The sequence below is a fragment of the Eleutherodactylus coqui genome, chromosome 5, assembly GCF_035609145.1.
Source record: "Eleutherodactylus coqui strain aEleCoq1 chromosome 5, aEleCoq1.hap1, whole genome shotgun sequence".
NCBI classification, from domain to species: domain Eukaryota; kingdom Metazoa; phylum Chordata; class Amphibia; order Anura; family Eleutherodactylidae; genus Eleutherodactylus; species Eleutherodactylus coqui.
The window spans coordinates 263,514,370-263,531,353 of record NC_089841.1 but is presented as its reverse complement, the minus strand read 5'-3'; the positions used below and the strand labels follow the sequence as shown (position 1 = coordinate 263,531,353).

Sequence of the window (16,984 nt, the reverse complement as noted above, 5' to 3'; positions counted from 1 at the left end):
TGCTTTTTATTACATTTTTTTTTCTTGGAGACTGAGTAACCAAGAAAAAAACAATTCTGGCGTTTTTTTAAAAATTTTTTTTATCCTTACTATGTTCACTGTGCGCGTGTTACCCTAATGTAAGTCAGTACAGGTATACTATAGTATAAACTTGGGCTGTTTTCACGCCTGTGTTAGGGTCCTTTCAGGGTTTGCATCTCGTCGCTTTGTTCTTGGAGAACAGAAACTAATATAAAACGAAAAACAAACTAAACCATTATTTTCCCCATTGGAAAGGCTTTTGTTTGCCTCTGTCCCGTCAATCGTCTGTGTTTTTTTGTTTTTTGAAGAAAAAAAACCCTGCTGCAGACTGTTATCCCATCCAAAAAATGGAAACCTGACGGAATGGAAGCAAGCGAGCCTTTCTGCATATTTTTTTTTAACAAAAATTAATATTCATGGGGAAAAAATGTTTTTGCTTCAGTCTTTCCTCCAAATCTTGAGCCGAGAGACTGAAAACTCTGAACTGACCCCACGCAGGTGTGCAAGCAGCCTTAGTTCCCCCCTCCATTGTGTGTACATATTATTCAAGTTTATTACAGAAAACAAAGAAACCGGCTGACTATAACTTGTGCCCCCAGAACCTGCTGGACTCTCAGTCTCTGAAAATTATAATGAACATGACTCTGCATGACCGAACGACAAAGTCCCTTCTTCATTTACATAAAAAGAAGAAACCACCCAGCATCAGCGCTCAGTTCCAGGTTTGTACTGCTTACAGCACGTTCTGTCCTATAGTTTTATATAACATTAAAGGGGTTGTCCCGCGAAAGCAAGTGGGTCTATACACTTCTGTATGGCCATATTAATGCACTTTGTAATGTACATTGTGCATTAATTATGAGCCATACAGAAGTTATCAGAAGTTTTTCACTTACCTGTTCCGTTGCTAGCGTCCTCGTTTCCATGGAGCCGTCTAATTTTCAGCGTCTAATCGCTAGATTAGACGCGCTTGCGCAGTCCGGGTCTTCTTCTCTTCTCAATGGGGCTCCGTGTAGCTCCGCCCCGTCATGTGCCGATTCCAGCCAATCAGGAGGCTGGAATCGGCAATGGACTGCACAGAAGAGCTGCGGTCCACGGAGGGAGAGGATCCCGGCGGCCATCTTCAACCGGTAAGTAAGAAGTCACCGGAGCGCGGGGATTCAGGTAAGCGCTGTGCGGATTTTTTTTTAGGTCCCTGCATCGGGTTTGTCTCGCGCCGAACGGGGGGGGGGGGGCTGTTGAAAAAAAAACAACGTTTCGGCGCGGGACAACCCCTTTTAAATCTATGAAAATTGCCTAAAATGTAATTCATATTTTTAGTGTTAAAAAGGGAACGTTTCTTTTTGGGAAAGGGGGGCGGGGGGTAATCTGACACCTCAGGGCTCCTGCACTCTTGCATTTTTCTTGCTTGTATTTTTCACTCTATCGCTGCGTTTTTTTCACACGATTGTCAGTGGGACTTTCTAATGTTAAAAACACATCAGACAAAAATTGAAAAGCACCAACTTGCGATGCGTTTTTAGCATTAGAAAGACCCATTGACAATCGCGTTAAAAAAACGCAGCATAAAAAAATAAAAAAAATGCGAGTGGGTGTGAGCCCTAACAGTGTGATCCCTGGGCTTTTTGTGTGTATGTATTCTAATTATTTTACTTTCCAGGCATCCTTGAACAAGCTATTGGAGACATTGGGGCGAGCTGAACCATTCTTCATCCGCTGTATCCGCTCCAATTCTGAGAAGGTGGGGATTTGGCGCTATAATGTATCGTGTATCGTTTTTGCCTTTGTTTACCAATCGATGTACTGAAAGAAACACCGTTTTACTGAAAATCTATCTGATGGCAGCAGCGAAAACCTTACCTGCTACACAACATATGAAGCTAAACCTCTTCTATACTGATATTCTCTCCTAGCCATAATGTTGTAAATGTACATTTACACAGTAAGATGACGATCCTCTCTTCTCCCCCAATAGATGGAGATGACGTTTGATGAAGCTTTGGTGCTCCAGCAGCTGCGCTACACAGGGATGTTGGAAACGGTGCGGATCCGCAGATCAGGATACAGTGCGAAGTACACCTATCAGGTACTTGGATACCCCAGCGTTTTCTGCTTTTTGTAATTGATCTATTATAATTTATTTTACTTTCTGCAATTTTTAGGAGTTTAAAGACCAGTTTCAGGTTCTGCTTCCCAAGTCTTCAACAGCCCTAAAAAAAGATATCACCTCTTTGCTGGAAGGAATTGGTTTAGATCCACATAACTATCAGTTGGGGAAAACAAAGGTTTGTTTGTCATTTTCCTTTTTCTATGACTATAAACTATTAGGAAATGCTTTAACCCTTTGAGCAAGTGACCCAAATCAACAGCACTACTGAGCTGCAGAAGACAGCGGAGGCAATCTTGCTTGTACAGGAATGCAGCAGGTAGTGGACAGATACCTGCAGGATTCAGCAATTACATGCTCCATTTTTAAAAATCCACTAAATAACAATATACCCATTTCCCCCCCCCTTTTTTTTAATATAAATAGGGGTAAGTTGGGCTGGTAACATAAGGTGGGGTTTCTTTAGTTGTGTTTTTTTTTTTTCTAAACTGTTAACATCACAGACCAAAAATATCTTAACCCTTTGCAATCCAATTTTGGGTTCAGGGTTTCCTTGGGGGCTTTCTCTTTCTGCCATTTTACGATGGCGCCATCTGCTGGCTAGAGCCAGTACTGCAGTATGGGACATACTGGAGAGGCCCCCGACAACAAAGCAGCCAGTATTATAGAGTAAGAATACCCTGCTGGACATCTTACGACATCGGAGCTGTACAGGCTTCAAATCAGAATGTCTTCAGACGTCAGACAGTGGATTGGAAAGGGTTAACTTGTGGGTACAGAGGCAAGCCATTCTTAACTCTTTCCAATCCAGTGTATTCAGATTTCCCGATATAGCTCTGATGTCAGGCGAGGTCCAAAACTACGCAAGACAAGCTCTCTGATGCCGGAGCTTGTTCTACATATGTATGTAACAGTATGCAGGACATCACTCCTTCCATCCATAGGATGTCTCTGTATGGCACTGTATTACAGCGATATCTATCTAATCTATCATTAGAGAAATGAGTCTTATAATATAAATGTATTTGATATCAATATACATATATTTTCAGGATTACTACTAATGATCTTCCTGATGCGAAACACTCGTAACTTCTTTAATTTTCAAAAAAAAAATTGCTAATAAAATAGTCATGGCGGGTCATTTTTATGCATTTCTGCTGAGCATTTAGAAGGAATCCATAACGCACTTTCCACTCGAAGTAAATACAAGATGGAGAGTGTACGGGTGGCATGAAAACTGGATTGGAAAGGGTTATTGTTAAGTGGGAGACCTTGGCATGAACTTATTTTACACTATACATTAAGGGAGATTTTCTTGAAGACCAACAACCGCAAATGTTTAAATGGAAAGACTAAATAGGTTTAGCACTGTGTTAGCCAGTAGAGCAAAATGAGATTGTTCCTAGCAAGAGAAACCACGTAATCCTGTAGATATACCTTTTTAGTAGTGGCTAACAAAAATACATGATATAGCAAGCTTTCCAACCTACTTAAGGGTCGTCTTCAGGCTGCTTCTATTTAATTAAGCCTAAGTAGATTGGAAAGCTCGCTGTAACATCATGTATTTTTGTTAGCCATTTAACCCCTTGAGTGGCACACTCCACTGCCCATAGCGATATAGCCCGGAAGATTTCCAGGCTATGTTTCACTATGGAACATGCAGAGCACAATGCCATAAGCTGTGGTATTGTGGTCTGCCCCTCACAGTCCCACACAGAGCAGTGCAGGACTTGGAAAATAGAAGCAGAAAGATATTACCTGCCGGCGATCTCCCACTTCTATTTTCAAACTCCTGCACTGCTTTGTTCACAGGTTGCCATGGAGACCATCGCTTTGTCAGAAGCCAGCCTATGGTCTCTGTGGCAGGGAGAGCTGGTGCTTGGCTGTCAGAGAATAGCCAGGCACCAGCTCTTACAGCATAGATGGGAGAAAATCTCCGATCTCTGCTGTGTTAACCCTTTACATGCCGTGGTCTATGCGACTGCAGCATGTAAAGGGCTGCCACCATCGGACCCCCAGAATGTGATCAGGGGATCCTGATGGGTCTGTGTGGAAGTTCCCTAAAGGGACAAAAATTTTAAAAAAATAAAAACACTTTTTTTTACTTTGTAAAAAATTAAAGACAAAATTACACATGTGGTATCCCTGCGTCTTAATGACCCAGAAGAGGAAGTTAGTACATTATTTAACCCCTTAATGACGGGGCGCCTTTTTTTTTTTTTAAATCCCTTTTCTCCCCCCTTCCCCTGGTTAAAATATCATAACGCCTTTATTTATCCATCGACGTCGCTGCATGAGGGCTTGTTTTTTGCGGGATGAGTTGTACTTTTTAATGGTGCTATTAAAAGTACCATATAATGTACTTGAAAAACTTTTACAAAGTTTTAAGTGGAGTAAAATGAAAAAAAAAAAATGACATTCCGCCATCTTTCAGTGCCTTTTGTTTCTACGGCGCACAAACTGCAACAAAAATGACAATCACTTTAATCTATAGGTCCGTACGATTACTACGATACCAAACTTGTATAGGTTTTTTTTGCTGTAGTACTTGTATTTTTTTTCAAAGACAATATTTTCTGCTGCATCTTCTGCGCACAATAACTTTCTTTATTTTTCCATCGACATAGTTGAGCAAAGGCTCGTTCTTTGCAGGATTTCCTGTAGTTTGTTAGTGCTAATTCAAAATACATACGACTTTTTGATTACTTTTTATTGCATTTTTTCTGGGAGACTGGGACTGAAAGTGCATTTCTGGCGGTCTTTTTTTTTTTCGGATTACATTCACCGTGTGGTGTAAATAATGCACTACTTTGATAGATCAGACTTTTACGTATGCGGCGATACCAAATATGTATTTTTTAATTTATTTTTTTTTTTTTTTTTATGATTTAGAATTTTTTATTCTAGATATGGCAAAAGGAGGGTGATTTTAAACTTTCATAACTTTTTATTTTTTTTTAAACTGTGAAAAAGTCGCAAAAAAGAAAAAAAAACTATTACAACTTGGTATTGGCATATTCGTTTCGGCCTGTAGAATTACTTTAATATATTATTTATACTGCTCACAGAATGCAGTGAAAAATAAAAATAAAAAACATGCTAGAATTACAGATTTGTTAATCTTGCCACTAGGAAAAAATGGAATAAAAAGCGATCAAAATTTTACATGTTCCTAAAAACCAGATAAATAAAGACTAGAGTTGATCCTGCAAAAAACAAGGCCTTCTAGAGCTCTCGCAATGGAAAAAAAAAGTAATACGGCTCTTGGAATGTGGCAACACAAAAGCAAACCTTTAAGAAAAAAAAGTTTTATATGTACAAAAATAGCAAAACATAAAAAAACTGTATAAACTTGGTATCGCCGGAATCGTGGGACTCAGAATAATGTTATCACATTATTTATTCTGAACGCCGTAAAAATCAAATCCAAAAAACAAATGGCAGAATTTCTTTTTTCCCCCAGTCGTCCCCACGACAGCACCAATTGAGAGTGCCTCCTCCTGATAGGACAGGAACATACTGAGAGGTTAAAAGCTCCCCCCTTCCCAACTTTCCTCAGTGTCTTCCTCTCCTGCCAGGAGGCAGGATCTCTGAGAGGGGCTGGTGGAGAAGCCAGCCAAAGCATACTCACGGGCGAATCGGAGGGCAGTGGGTCAGCCTGTCCTCCCTTCCCAGCCAGACGACTCCCAGGATGCCACATGGGGTGGTAACCCCCGGGCCAGGTTCCTCCCGCGGCGGCCCATGGGGGGTACAACGCGGGAGCCTCAGTCCCCCTCCTCCTCCTTGTATAGTCACAGCGCGGCGCTCCAGGAAGCCCTTTGACGGCGGGGCGTCGCGTCACGTGTCCAGCGTGGTGACGTCATCACGCTCGCATCAGGAGGCGCGCGGAGGGGGCGGGGCTTAGCGCAGGAGCGCGAAAATTCAAAATAAGGAACCTGAGAGAAGCCAGAAGGTGGACCAGCACTACAGGTCGCAGGGTGTCTGCAGCACCGGTACAGTAATGAGTGCTCCAGCCCCAGAGATAGCTGAAACCTCAGCCTCAGCGGCCGTAAGTAGCCAGTGCGGCAAAAAAATACAAAATGCAAAATCCAATGTATTGTATATGGAAAAATTGCATATTTACCCGCAAAAAATACTTTCCCTTTTTTTGGTCAGGGGGATAAGAAAGACATTCTCCCCCCCCCGCAGAACAAAACCCAAAAAATGCGTGGAGTGCGGGACGAGACTAGTGCCAGCTACATACCAGAGGCCTCTATGCAAGGCATGCGTAGCTAGGCTAGTCAAAGAGGAATCGGGGGGGATTCATGGATGACGTTAGGAAGCTGGTGAAGGAGGAGGTTCGATCAGCCCTAACGTCACAGCTGGGGCCGCCAGAGAAACGCCAGAAAAAGGCGTATGTTCCCGACGAGCCTTCCGACTCCGAGAGTTCTATCGGATCGGAGCAAGAGGAACAGGCGGCCTAGGAGTCCTCACACGATGAGGACTACAAAAGATACCTTTTCCATCAGGACGACTTAACAGAATTGATTAAGTCAGTCAGGGCTACATTAAAAATGGAAGAGCCCAGAGAACCACGCACCCTGCAAGAGGAGTTATTCGGGGGACTAGGGGAGAGGCGCAAGCATACCTTCCCTGTCCACAAAAACATCATTAAAATTATCCAAAAGGAGTGGAAGAAACCAGACGCAGGTTCCTTCTCGACTAGAGGGGTAAAAAGAAGGTACCCATTCGAGGAGGGAGTTTGCGCAAGCTGGGAAGAGATACCCAAGGTAGACGCCCCAGTGGCCAAAGTAGCTAGGAGGACGAGCCTGCCCTTTGAGGACGCCGCACAATTAAAAGATCCCATGGATCGCAAAGCCGAAGGCCTTCTAAAAAAAAATCATGGGAGGCAGCAGCAAGTATACTTAGGCCAGGGATCGCAGCCACTTGCATGGCGCGCACTCTGGGGGTATGGCTCGAACAGCTGGAGCCAATAAAACGCCAAGGGAACAGATCCTAAATTCCCTACCTATCCTGCGTATGGCAACAAATTTCCTAGCGGATGCCGCGGCCGAAACGGTTAAACTCTCGGCAAAAGCTACAGCCCGATCTAACTCAGCCAGAAGAGTGTTGAAATCGTGGTCAGGCGACCTAGCCTCAAAAAATAAACTATGCGCCCTCCCGTTCTACGGTCAGTTTTTCTTCGGACCAGGCCTAGAAAAAATCCTGGAGAAGGCTGCCAACAAAAAGAAGGGATTCCCAGAAGAAAAGCCGCAGAGAGGGGAAGACCTTCTTCCGAACCCCAGGGCAACAGCCCGAGGCCTACCGAGGCAAGGGCAAGACAGGCCGCTGGAGTTATCCCAAGGGGGGCAGAGGAAGAAATATCCTCTTTAATCCCCACCAGGGGGAGCCCAAGCAGAGACCCTGACGCCAGCTCCGTAGGGGCAAGGCTGGGGAACTTTGTGGACCAATGGGCCGCAATTTGCGAAGGCCCATGGATCCCAAAGATCCTACAGCAGGGATACCGGATAGAACTGGTGTCCCTCCCCAGAAGGAAATTCGGAAATTCATTATCACAGGAGGCTCAGGGCAACAGTTACTTACTAAGGCAGAGCGTTCGGGACCTGCAACATCTAAACGCAATATCCCCCGTACCACAAAACGAGGAAACTCAGGGCCATTATTCCAGGCTCTTCCTAGTAAGAAAACCCTGCGGGAAACATCGGATGATAGTGAAATCTGAAGCCTTTGAACAACCGTGTCAAGTACAGAAAATTCAAAATGGAGTCCATCTCTTCAACGATAAAGTTGATTCCCAAAGGGGCCTACATGGCATCCATCGATCTGAAGGACGCTTATTTCCACGTACCGATCCACGAGGGGTCCCAAAGATACCAAAGGTTCGCAGTGGATATGGGCAAAGGAATAGAGCACCACCAATTCAGATGCCTGCCTTTTGGGATCTCCTCAACACCCAGAATTTTTACCAAAATCATGGCAGAGGTAGCTGCCTACCTGAGGAAAAAGTCGATCCTAATAATACCCTACCTGGACGATATTTTAATAATAGCAGAGTCTAGGAAACTACTAACGAAACACCTAGAGATAGTGCTAGAACTCCTCCAGTCTCTAGGATGGATCATTAAAGGAGATGTCCCGAGGCAGCAAGTGGGTCTATACACTTCTGTATGGCCATATTAATGCACTTTGTAATGTACATTGTGCATTAATTATGAGCCATACAGAAGTTATAAAAAGTTTTATACTTACCTGCTCCGTTGCTAGCGTCCTCGTTCCCATGGTGCCGACTAATTTTCGCCCTCCGATGGCCAAATTAGCCGCGCTTGCGCAGTCCGGGTCTTCTCCTCTTCTCTATGGGGCTCCGTGTAGCTCCGTGTAGCTCCGCCCCGTCACGTGCCGATTCCAGCCAATCAGGAGGCTGGAATCGGCAATGGACCGCACAGAAGCCCTGCGGTCCATGAAGACAGAGGATCCCGGCGGCCATCTTCAGCAGGTGAGTATGAAGACGCCGGACCGCCGGGATTCAGGTAAGCGCTGTGCGGGTGGTTTTTTTAACCCCTGCATCGGGGTTGTCTCGCGCCGAACGGGGGGGGGGTTTAAAAAAAAAAAAACCCGTTTCGGCGCGGGACATCTCCTTTAACTGGGAAAAATCCAACGTAGATCCCCGACAGGAAGAAAACGTTTTTAGGCATAACGCTCAACTCAGAATTACAATGCTCCTGCCTGCCCGAGGAAAAAATACAAAAAATCCAAAGGCTGGTCAGATCCTTCCTACAGAAACTATCATGCACAATTCGGGAAGCCATGTCTCTCCCGGGAAGCCTAACGTCATGCATTCCCGGAGTAGCATGGGCCCAGACTCACACCAGAGCCCTGCAAGCCTCAGTCCTATCCACATGGGACAAAAAGCAGTCCTCGCTAGGGACAAAAATGTATATCCCAAACACAGTGAAAACATCCCTGCATTGGTGGACATCCCCAGCGAACCTGCAGGCAGGGGTTCATTGGCTACAAAACCCAGCCACGCACATCACAACAGACGCAAGCGCTTGGGGATGGGGAGCGCATGTGGGGAACCAGTTCTTTCAGGGCCCGTGGTTCCAAAGGATAAAAGAACAATCCTCCAATTACAGAGCGCTACAGGCCATATGGCGGGTCCTACAGCAGTTAGGAAACTCGCAACGGAACCAGCAATGTAATGATACTGTCGGACAATACCACCACGGTCGCCCATATTCGGCACCAGGGGGGCACAAGGTCTCCTGCCCTGCAAAACATTTCGCAGAAAATCTTCCACTGGGCAGAGGGCCGGATCCTTTTGATCACGGCAGCACACTTAAACCAAAAAGCGGACTTCCTCAGCAGGAGGCAGATAGACCCAGGAGAATGGTCTCTCTCCCTGGAGGCATTCAGAATCCTGACCAACTGGTTGGGGACCCCACAATTGGACCTGTTTGCAACCAGGGAGAACGCCAAAGTAGGCAATTTCTTCTCCCTCCGGCCAGGAGATCATCCTACAGCAATAGACGCCCTAGGCCAGGACTGGGGAAAGGGGCTAGCGTACGCGTTTCCTCCGATACCGCTGATCCCCAGGGTCTTACAACATTTCAGAACCCAGGTATGCACGCTAATCCTGGTGACCCCCTTCTGGCCCAAGAGAAGTTGGTTCGGTCTTCTGACAACATTGAGTGTCCAGGACCCAGTCACCTTTCCGACCTGGACAGATCTGCTATCACAGGGACTACTGAACCACCCGGGCTTAGACAGACTCCACTTAACAGCATGGCTCTTGAGGAATCCTCACTAAGGGGGAAGGGATTCTCAGAGAGAGTGGTAGAAACGTTAATGTCCAGCAGAAAAAAGACGACCCACCTTATCTACCAGAAGGTTTGGAGCGGGTTCTCCTCATGGAGACAGGGAAGGGATCCGAGGATTCTATCCCGAGAATCCCTTTGATCTTAGAATTCTTGCAGGAGGGCCTACAGATGGGCCTCTCTCCAAGTACCCTAAAGGTCCAGGTTGCAGCCCTTAGCACCATATGCGACACAAAGTTCGCGGACAATAGATGGGTCAACCGGTTCCTGACAGCAGCAGCTAGATTACGACCTAGACCCATAAAACTTGTTCCAGACTGGAACCTTAATTAGGTTCTAAGGGCCATGTCAGCGGAACCATTCGAGCCGATCGAAGCACTACCGATAAAAATGCTTACGATCAAGACCGTTTTTTAGTAGCCATCACGTCTGCGAGGAGGGTTAGCGAGCTTCAGGCTTTGTCTATTCGCCACCCATTTCTAAAAATCTCGGACTCCAAATTAGTATTTAAAATGGACCCTGCCTTCATGCCAAAGGTGGTATCACATTTTCATAGGTCCCAGAACGTAATAATTCCCTCATTTTTTAGCAAACCTAAAAACGAGGAAGAAAAAATCCTAAGCTGCCTGGACGTTAGGAGAGCAGTCCTAGGCTACATAGATGCGACAAGCCACTGGAGATGGGACCACAATCTATTCGTCCAGTTCAGTGGCCCAAATAAAGGGAGCAAAGCAGCAAAAAGCTCCATAGCCAGGTGGATCCGCCTGGCCATCATAGAGTCCTATAAGGCCCTCGAAAGGAAATCCCCTTAGCTCTTAAAGCCCATTCTACAAGGGCAGTAGCATCCTCATGGGCCGAACATAGCTCAGCTTCGGTCGAGCAGATATGCAAGGCCGCAGTCTGGAAAAAACCCCACACGTTCATTAAACATTATAGGGTAAAAGTGCAGCAGGACGAGGACATGGCCTTCGGCCGCAAAGTCCTCTCGGCAGCAATCCCACCCTAATAAACTTTATTTAGTACATCTTAATTGGTGCTGTCGTGGAGACGACTGGGGGAAAAAATGGATTATACCTACCTGATAATCAGGTTTCCAGGAGTCTCCACGACAGCACCTGTACCTTCCCCCCCTAAATGGATAGAAAAGAAATTATAGGATATAATTCCCCCTCAAAAAAAAAAAAATCCCAGTTAGGGAAAGAATTTAATTTAAGCTCCTACCCCGGCAATTCGTTAGAATCCACTGAGGAAAGGGGGGGGGGAGCTTTTAACCTCTCAGTGTGTTCCTGTCCTATCAGGAGGAGGCAATCTCAGTTGGTGCTGTCCTGGAGACTCCTGGAAACCTGATTATCAGGTAGGTATAATCCATTTTATTTCCCGATCTCCCTACAAATTTTTACTAAAGTTATGCAATACATTATATGTACCCAAAAATGATGCCATCAAAAAATACAACTTGTCCTGCAGAAAACAAGCCCTTATATGGCCATGTCAATGGAAAAATGAAAAAGATATGGCTCTTGAGACGCAACTGCAAAATTTGTTGAAATTCAATGATTAGACCATTTTAAAAAAAACCTGCCCTGGTGGGCACGACAGGGTGGTAGGAAACCCGCCACTCAAGGGGTTAAATGGAAGATCTACATATGCTGTACCCGAACTATTTGACTATAATAAGTTCTATTCGGCACAGTTATGCACTTCAGCATTTTCACAAACTAGTGCTGCATGCAGCACTTTTTCGGCTGCTCTTTTTGTGAAAATTAGTGGCTAAGGCTCTGAACAGAGCCTATGATCTTGATGTGAACGAAGCCTATACATGTGTGAGCATGTATAAATTGGGACTCCAAACTTGGAGCCAAAAAATTCACACTTTTTAAACACCTTAAAGTGGTTGTAGCTGGATAGAATAGCAAAAGTTATACAGAATTTTTGTCTCATTATTTTCTTTGCTTTTCAGGTGTTTATGAAGGAACCAGAAAGGCAAAAGCTGCAAGATACTCTTCATCAGGCTGTCATTGGGAAGATTATTATGCTGCAAAGCCTTTTCCGTATGGTTGTAGATAGAAGAAACTTTCTAAGAATGAAAAATGCCGCAGTAACCATACAGGTAACATATGAACGAGTGTGTGTGGAAATAAAATTACCGTATATACCAGCGTATAAGACGACTTTTGAACCCCGAAAAATCTGCTCTGAAGTCGGGGGTCGTCTTATACGCCGGTAATACAAAAAAAAAAGTGTAAAAAAAAAAAATCAGTACTCCCCTCCCCCGGCGTTCTGTCGCGCTCCGGCAGGCTGTCGCTCGCTCCTGGTCCCGGCAGAGCATTGCTTTCTGAATGCGGGGCTTGAAATCCCCGCCTCCAGAAAGCTAATACACACGCCGTCAGCCAGTTACAGCCATTCAATGACATCATTGAATGGCTGTGATTGGCTGAAGGCGCACGTGTGTTAGCAATCACACCCATTCAATGATGTCATTGAATAGTGTGATTGGCTGAAGCCACGTGTGTTTTAGCCAATCACAGCCATTCAATGATGCCATTGAATAGCTGTAACTGGCTGACGGTGTGTGTATTAGCTTTCTGGAGGCGGGGATTTCAAGCCCCGCATTCAGAAAGCAATGCTCTGCCGGGACCAGGAGGGAGCGACAGCCTGCCGGAGCGCGACAGAACGCCGGGGGAGGTGAGTACTGATTTTTTTTTCTCCACTGTATTACCGGCGTATAAGGTGAAAGTTGGGGGGTCGTCTTATACGCCCCGTCGCCTTATACGCCGGTATATACGGTATATAGAGAGATTTTCTTTTTCTTTACTTTTAATCTGGTATTTTAAGGTCAACCTGTGACAATCCTACACGTTGAAAAGCCATTTTTAGAAATGATTTCAACAAAATCTGGCATAAGCTGGTTGGTTTTGTATAGAAAACACCAAATGACAAAGTACCACCATAACCGTTTATTGGCTGAAATTATTATCATAGTAAAAAAACTGTCATGTGCGAGTGTTTCGGCACTCTTCCGCCATTGTTCCAAAACATTTTTGTAAATGTCTCAAAATGTGATCAACTTAAACCTTTTGAGGGGTTTTCTGATCATCGACCTTTTATGCCATATTCACAAGAAATGCAATAAATGTTTGACAGGTGGAGATTCCATTTGTCCCGTTTGCAGCAGATATGTCCGCCTCTGCATCCAGGGAGGTATGGAATAGCCTAGAAGGGAGAAAGCTACTTACCTGTGTGGCCACCTCTCCATTCAGATTCCGCTTCGGTACAATTGTATTGGAAGAAAAATATTTTAGCATTTTGTAGACCAGGTATAATAGCAAAATCCGCAGTTCACTGCCAAGGTTCTGCAGGAATACTGGATGGCCGCAGGAGAGTAGTGGTGTCCCGTTGCGCTGTTTAGTTTGGCTTGTACAAACATGATCTGCATGCAAAAAAATAGGAAACCTTACCTAAAATCTGTTTCCAAAAGTCAACTGCTGAAGTATACTACACAACAGTGCCTCATTTACACAAGGAGAGCTGCTGGGCAAACTTTGCCTGACGCTCGTCCCAGTGATGCTCACTCCTGTGCTGTTAGACAGAAGCGAGTATCGCTGACCATCGCTCAGAGCGCTGCCAGCATGGAGGGTTAACGGGCCGGGGAGCGTTCTTCGCCCGCCCGCCTCCATTCACAGTTAGCAGACGTGAACTACTGCGGTTTTCACGGAACAACTCTCGTTCAGTTTCTGCATGCATTTACACGGAACGACTATCGCTCAAATTCCCATGCAGCTCTGGAATCTGGGCGATTCTCTGAACGATAATCGTTCCGTATACATGGGCCATAGGACTATGGAGCAGATGTACTAAACCTGTCTAGACTGTGCAAACCTACATCTTCCTAAAATGTGCCAGATTTGTCACGGTGGCCCACACTGGATGATAAATCTGGGGCATCTTTAGACACCTATGTCTAAGGGCCTGTTCACTCATGCATGTAGTGCTTGAGTCACGATTTCGTTTCTGTTTTCGGAGTAGATAAACAGAATTGAAACGGGAATAATCTTTTCTCCTCCCCATCACTCAGATTTCAATGTTTCAATGGGCTTTTAACAAAAAAAAACCGCAGAACTTTCAGTTTGCTTCCGTTCCAATTTAAAATGAAGTTCAAACAGCTGGAAGTGAGTGATCGTTACATGTGAACGCGGGCATTCGTGCACTACTAGTTTAATCATCGTTAGCCAAGGTTTATAGGCTGGCACGTTTTGAATGCACACAGGCAGATTTTAATTACGGAATCCGGAGCGGGCGACTGCCTCCAGATTCTGCAGCAAATACCACCCATAGAATGCAATCGAAAAGTAATTCCTCATGCACATGGGTGGAAACAAATTGCGGTTTTCCGCTCACGGATGAAAAATTGCAGCATTCTGCATTTTCCTGCGATGTCCGCACAGACGGCTTCCATTGAAGCCGTCCAGGCCGCAGCTCATTCGCAATTTATTTTGCAGAAGGGCCGCCGGAAAAGCAGGAGTTTTAAAAAAATAAATAAATAAAAATCTGTACTGCATGTGTCCGACGGCGAGCCGAGCGGAAGATCAGGCTTTGCATATTCAACGAATGCAATGTTTACTCAGCCACAAGGAGAACAATGGAATATGTCAGCCAGATGATTGTTCAGCAATAACAATTTCTTAAACACACCCAGCTGAGCAAACAACTCGTGGAGGAGAGCACATGATTACAGCAATTAATTTGTTGTTCAAAAATGTTTACAGCTCGCTTGAATTTTGTTCAATCTTTTGGCAGTTTGAGGGATTATCTTCTCAAGTTAAAGGGCCTTCAGGTTTTTTTTTGTTTTTTTTTTACTGCATCAAATAGCACAGTTATGTGTTCCTGTAAAAGGCAACAAATTGTAGGTAAAGTTACGTTTTTTTTTCGAGGAGGGGTTTACATGATTTTATCTTTGTACCGTGTTATCCGATCGATGGAAAACATATGCTTTACTATGATTCCTTTAAGAATGGCTTCCATGATGCTAGTGTATGCTAAGCCTAACGCAACTCTTGTATGGATGTGGATTTAAAAAAAAATCAAATTTGCACTTCCCATATTCTGCATAATTTTTTTTTCTGTAGGTAAGCATGAAAATCCTATCTAAATATATACTTCTTGTCTTTTAAGGCATACTGGAGGTCCTATATTGTGAGACGGGACTTGGGGATTAGGAAGAATGCTGCTGTATGTATCCAGGCAACATGGAAAGGTCATCTACAGAGGAAGGTCTTTACCGGTCAGATTCAGGCTATCCGAATGTTACAAGCGCTTTGCAAAGGATATTTACAAAGGCAAAAGTAAGAAAATGGATGTACTGAATGATGCCTGTGTATCAAAACCAGACTGTTCTTAGCTTTAGCGTCCATTTACATCTAATGATTGCCGTTTGAACGAAAGTGCATTATAGTCGTCACATCTAAAAACGCCAGCCCGTATGCCCTTTTTTTCATTTATCGCTCAGTTTCAGCCTGCATAAAAATCGTTGCTAGTTTGCTGACTTTTCGTTATGTCAAAACGCTCCCCGCTCCGTGTTGTACGTAGGAATGTGAAGCCCTGAGAGGTGAACGATGCTCAGCGACAATCTGCCGGTCTAAGCATGCTGAACACGCGTAAACAACTAGTAGGACAATCGCTTGTTTAACCCTTTCCAATCCACTGTCTGACGTCTAAAGACATTCTGATAGAAGGCTGTACAGCTCCGAAGTCGGAAGACATCTGGCAGGGTATTCTTACTATAGATTACTGGCTGCTCTGTTGTCGGGGACCTCTCCGACATGTCCCATGCTGCAGTACTGGCTCTAGCCAGCAGATGGTGCCATTGTACAATGGCAGAAAGAGAGAGCCCCCTAGGAAACCCTGAATCCAAAATTGGATTGCAAAGGGTTAAACGAGAATCGTCCCGTGCAAGGCTTCTGTCACACAGGCGGTAAACTGTCTGTCATGCCTCCTTTTTCTTCTTGGAGGACATCAGTAGTGTCCCCATCCTGGAGCACTCCCATCCTCTCTAAAGAACATCGAGATGATGGGGATCACTGCTAGAGATGAGGGAGCATTCCCAGCATCAGGAATGGCAAGAATAGATAAGTAACTAGGTGAGTATTCTCCCCTTGCTGCCCTGTAACAGGAGCTCCTGTGTCACTGTGCCTGCCATTCTGTGTAATTTTGCTGCCTGGCTGTGGGTGCATCTTTGCAGCGGATTGTTTACTTGCCACGGCCATTCTGGTTTTTGCCGCCATTGTGGTGGCCATCCGGGTTTTTGCCGCCATTTCCGTGGCTCTTTTGGGTTTTGCCGCCATTGTGGCGGACACGTTTGTACTGTCGCCAGCGACGTGGTGGCTGGGCAATGGTCGCCTGTTGCTGATGTACTTTGCCGGCATGTAGCCACAGCCGCGGCCGGGCTTTTTTCAGCGTAGCGGGACTGGCCGCGCAGTTACTGTGGGTCCCAGTTTTTCGGGCCTTTTCAGGCCTCGTTCTCCAAAGTGGTGCCTTGGCCTTTTTTGGTGGTCAGGGACCTCCGCGGGTGTAGCGGGCAGTGACTGTGTTGTTGCAGCGCCTTGGCTGTAAATTTAGCCCACGGCTTTTGGGCCTACTCAATGTTTTGCAGACGCGGTACTACTCCTAGGAACCATAACCTCGTCTCCCCCCTGCCCAATCCAACCTCAGCGTAATTCTGGGCTTTCTGATGCCTGCAGTACCTCCCATACCGGAAGGAGTACTCGGCACAGGAATTCCTTGGACTCATCGCCCCTCATATCTGCTCCGCGCCGGGTTGAGCCTTGCCTACCGATTAGTTTCCTGGTTGCCCCTCCTGCAGTTTCTTGTAGCCAGCCTTACCGCAGTGTCTGAATCCAGGATGAAGTGTGCTCTTGCTACAGTACGAGATTTACATCCAGCAGAGGATATCTCTGCTTACTGACAACAGTGTTAGAACTGGTTGTCAGCATTACTTTGGCTTGCTGAGACCTGTGGTACCTTCCATATGTACTGAGTACTC

At 45.3% G+C, this 16,984-nt stretch overlaps 1 protein-coding gene across 7 annotated transcripts in view; it reads left to right on the top strand.

Annotated features, from left to right (window-relative positions):
- The window catches only part of MYO9B (myosin IXB), a 160,798-nt gene that overhangs the window by 94,136 nt on the left and 49,678 nt on the right, over positions 1 to 16,984 (top strand). For all 7 annotated transcript variants that reach the window (XM_066604612.1, XM_066604607.1, XM_066604608.1 and 4 more), the window contains 6 exons: positions 621 to 743; positions 1,682 to 1,762; positions 1,997 to 2,107; positions 2,184 to 2,306; positions 11,906 to 12,055; positions 15,118 to 15,287. In XM_066604612.1, coding sequence (XP_066460709.1) covers positions 621 to 743; positions 1,682 to 1,762; positions 1,997 to 2,107; positions 2,184 to 2,306; positions 11,906 to 12,055; positions 15,118 to 15,287 — 758 coding nt within the window. The remainder of the gene's footprint in view (positions 1 to 620; positions 744 to 1,681; positions 1,763 to 1,996; positions 2,108 to 2,183; positions 2,307 to 11,905; positions 12,056 to 15,117; positions 15,288 to 16,984) is intronic.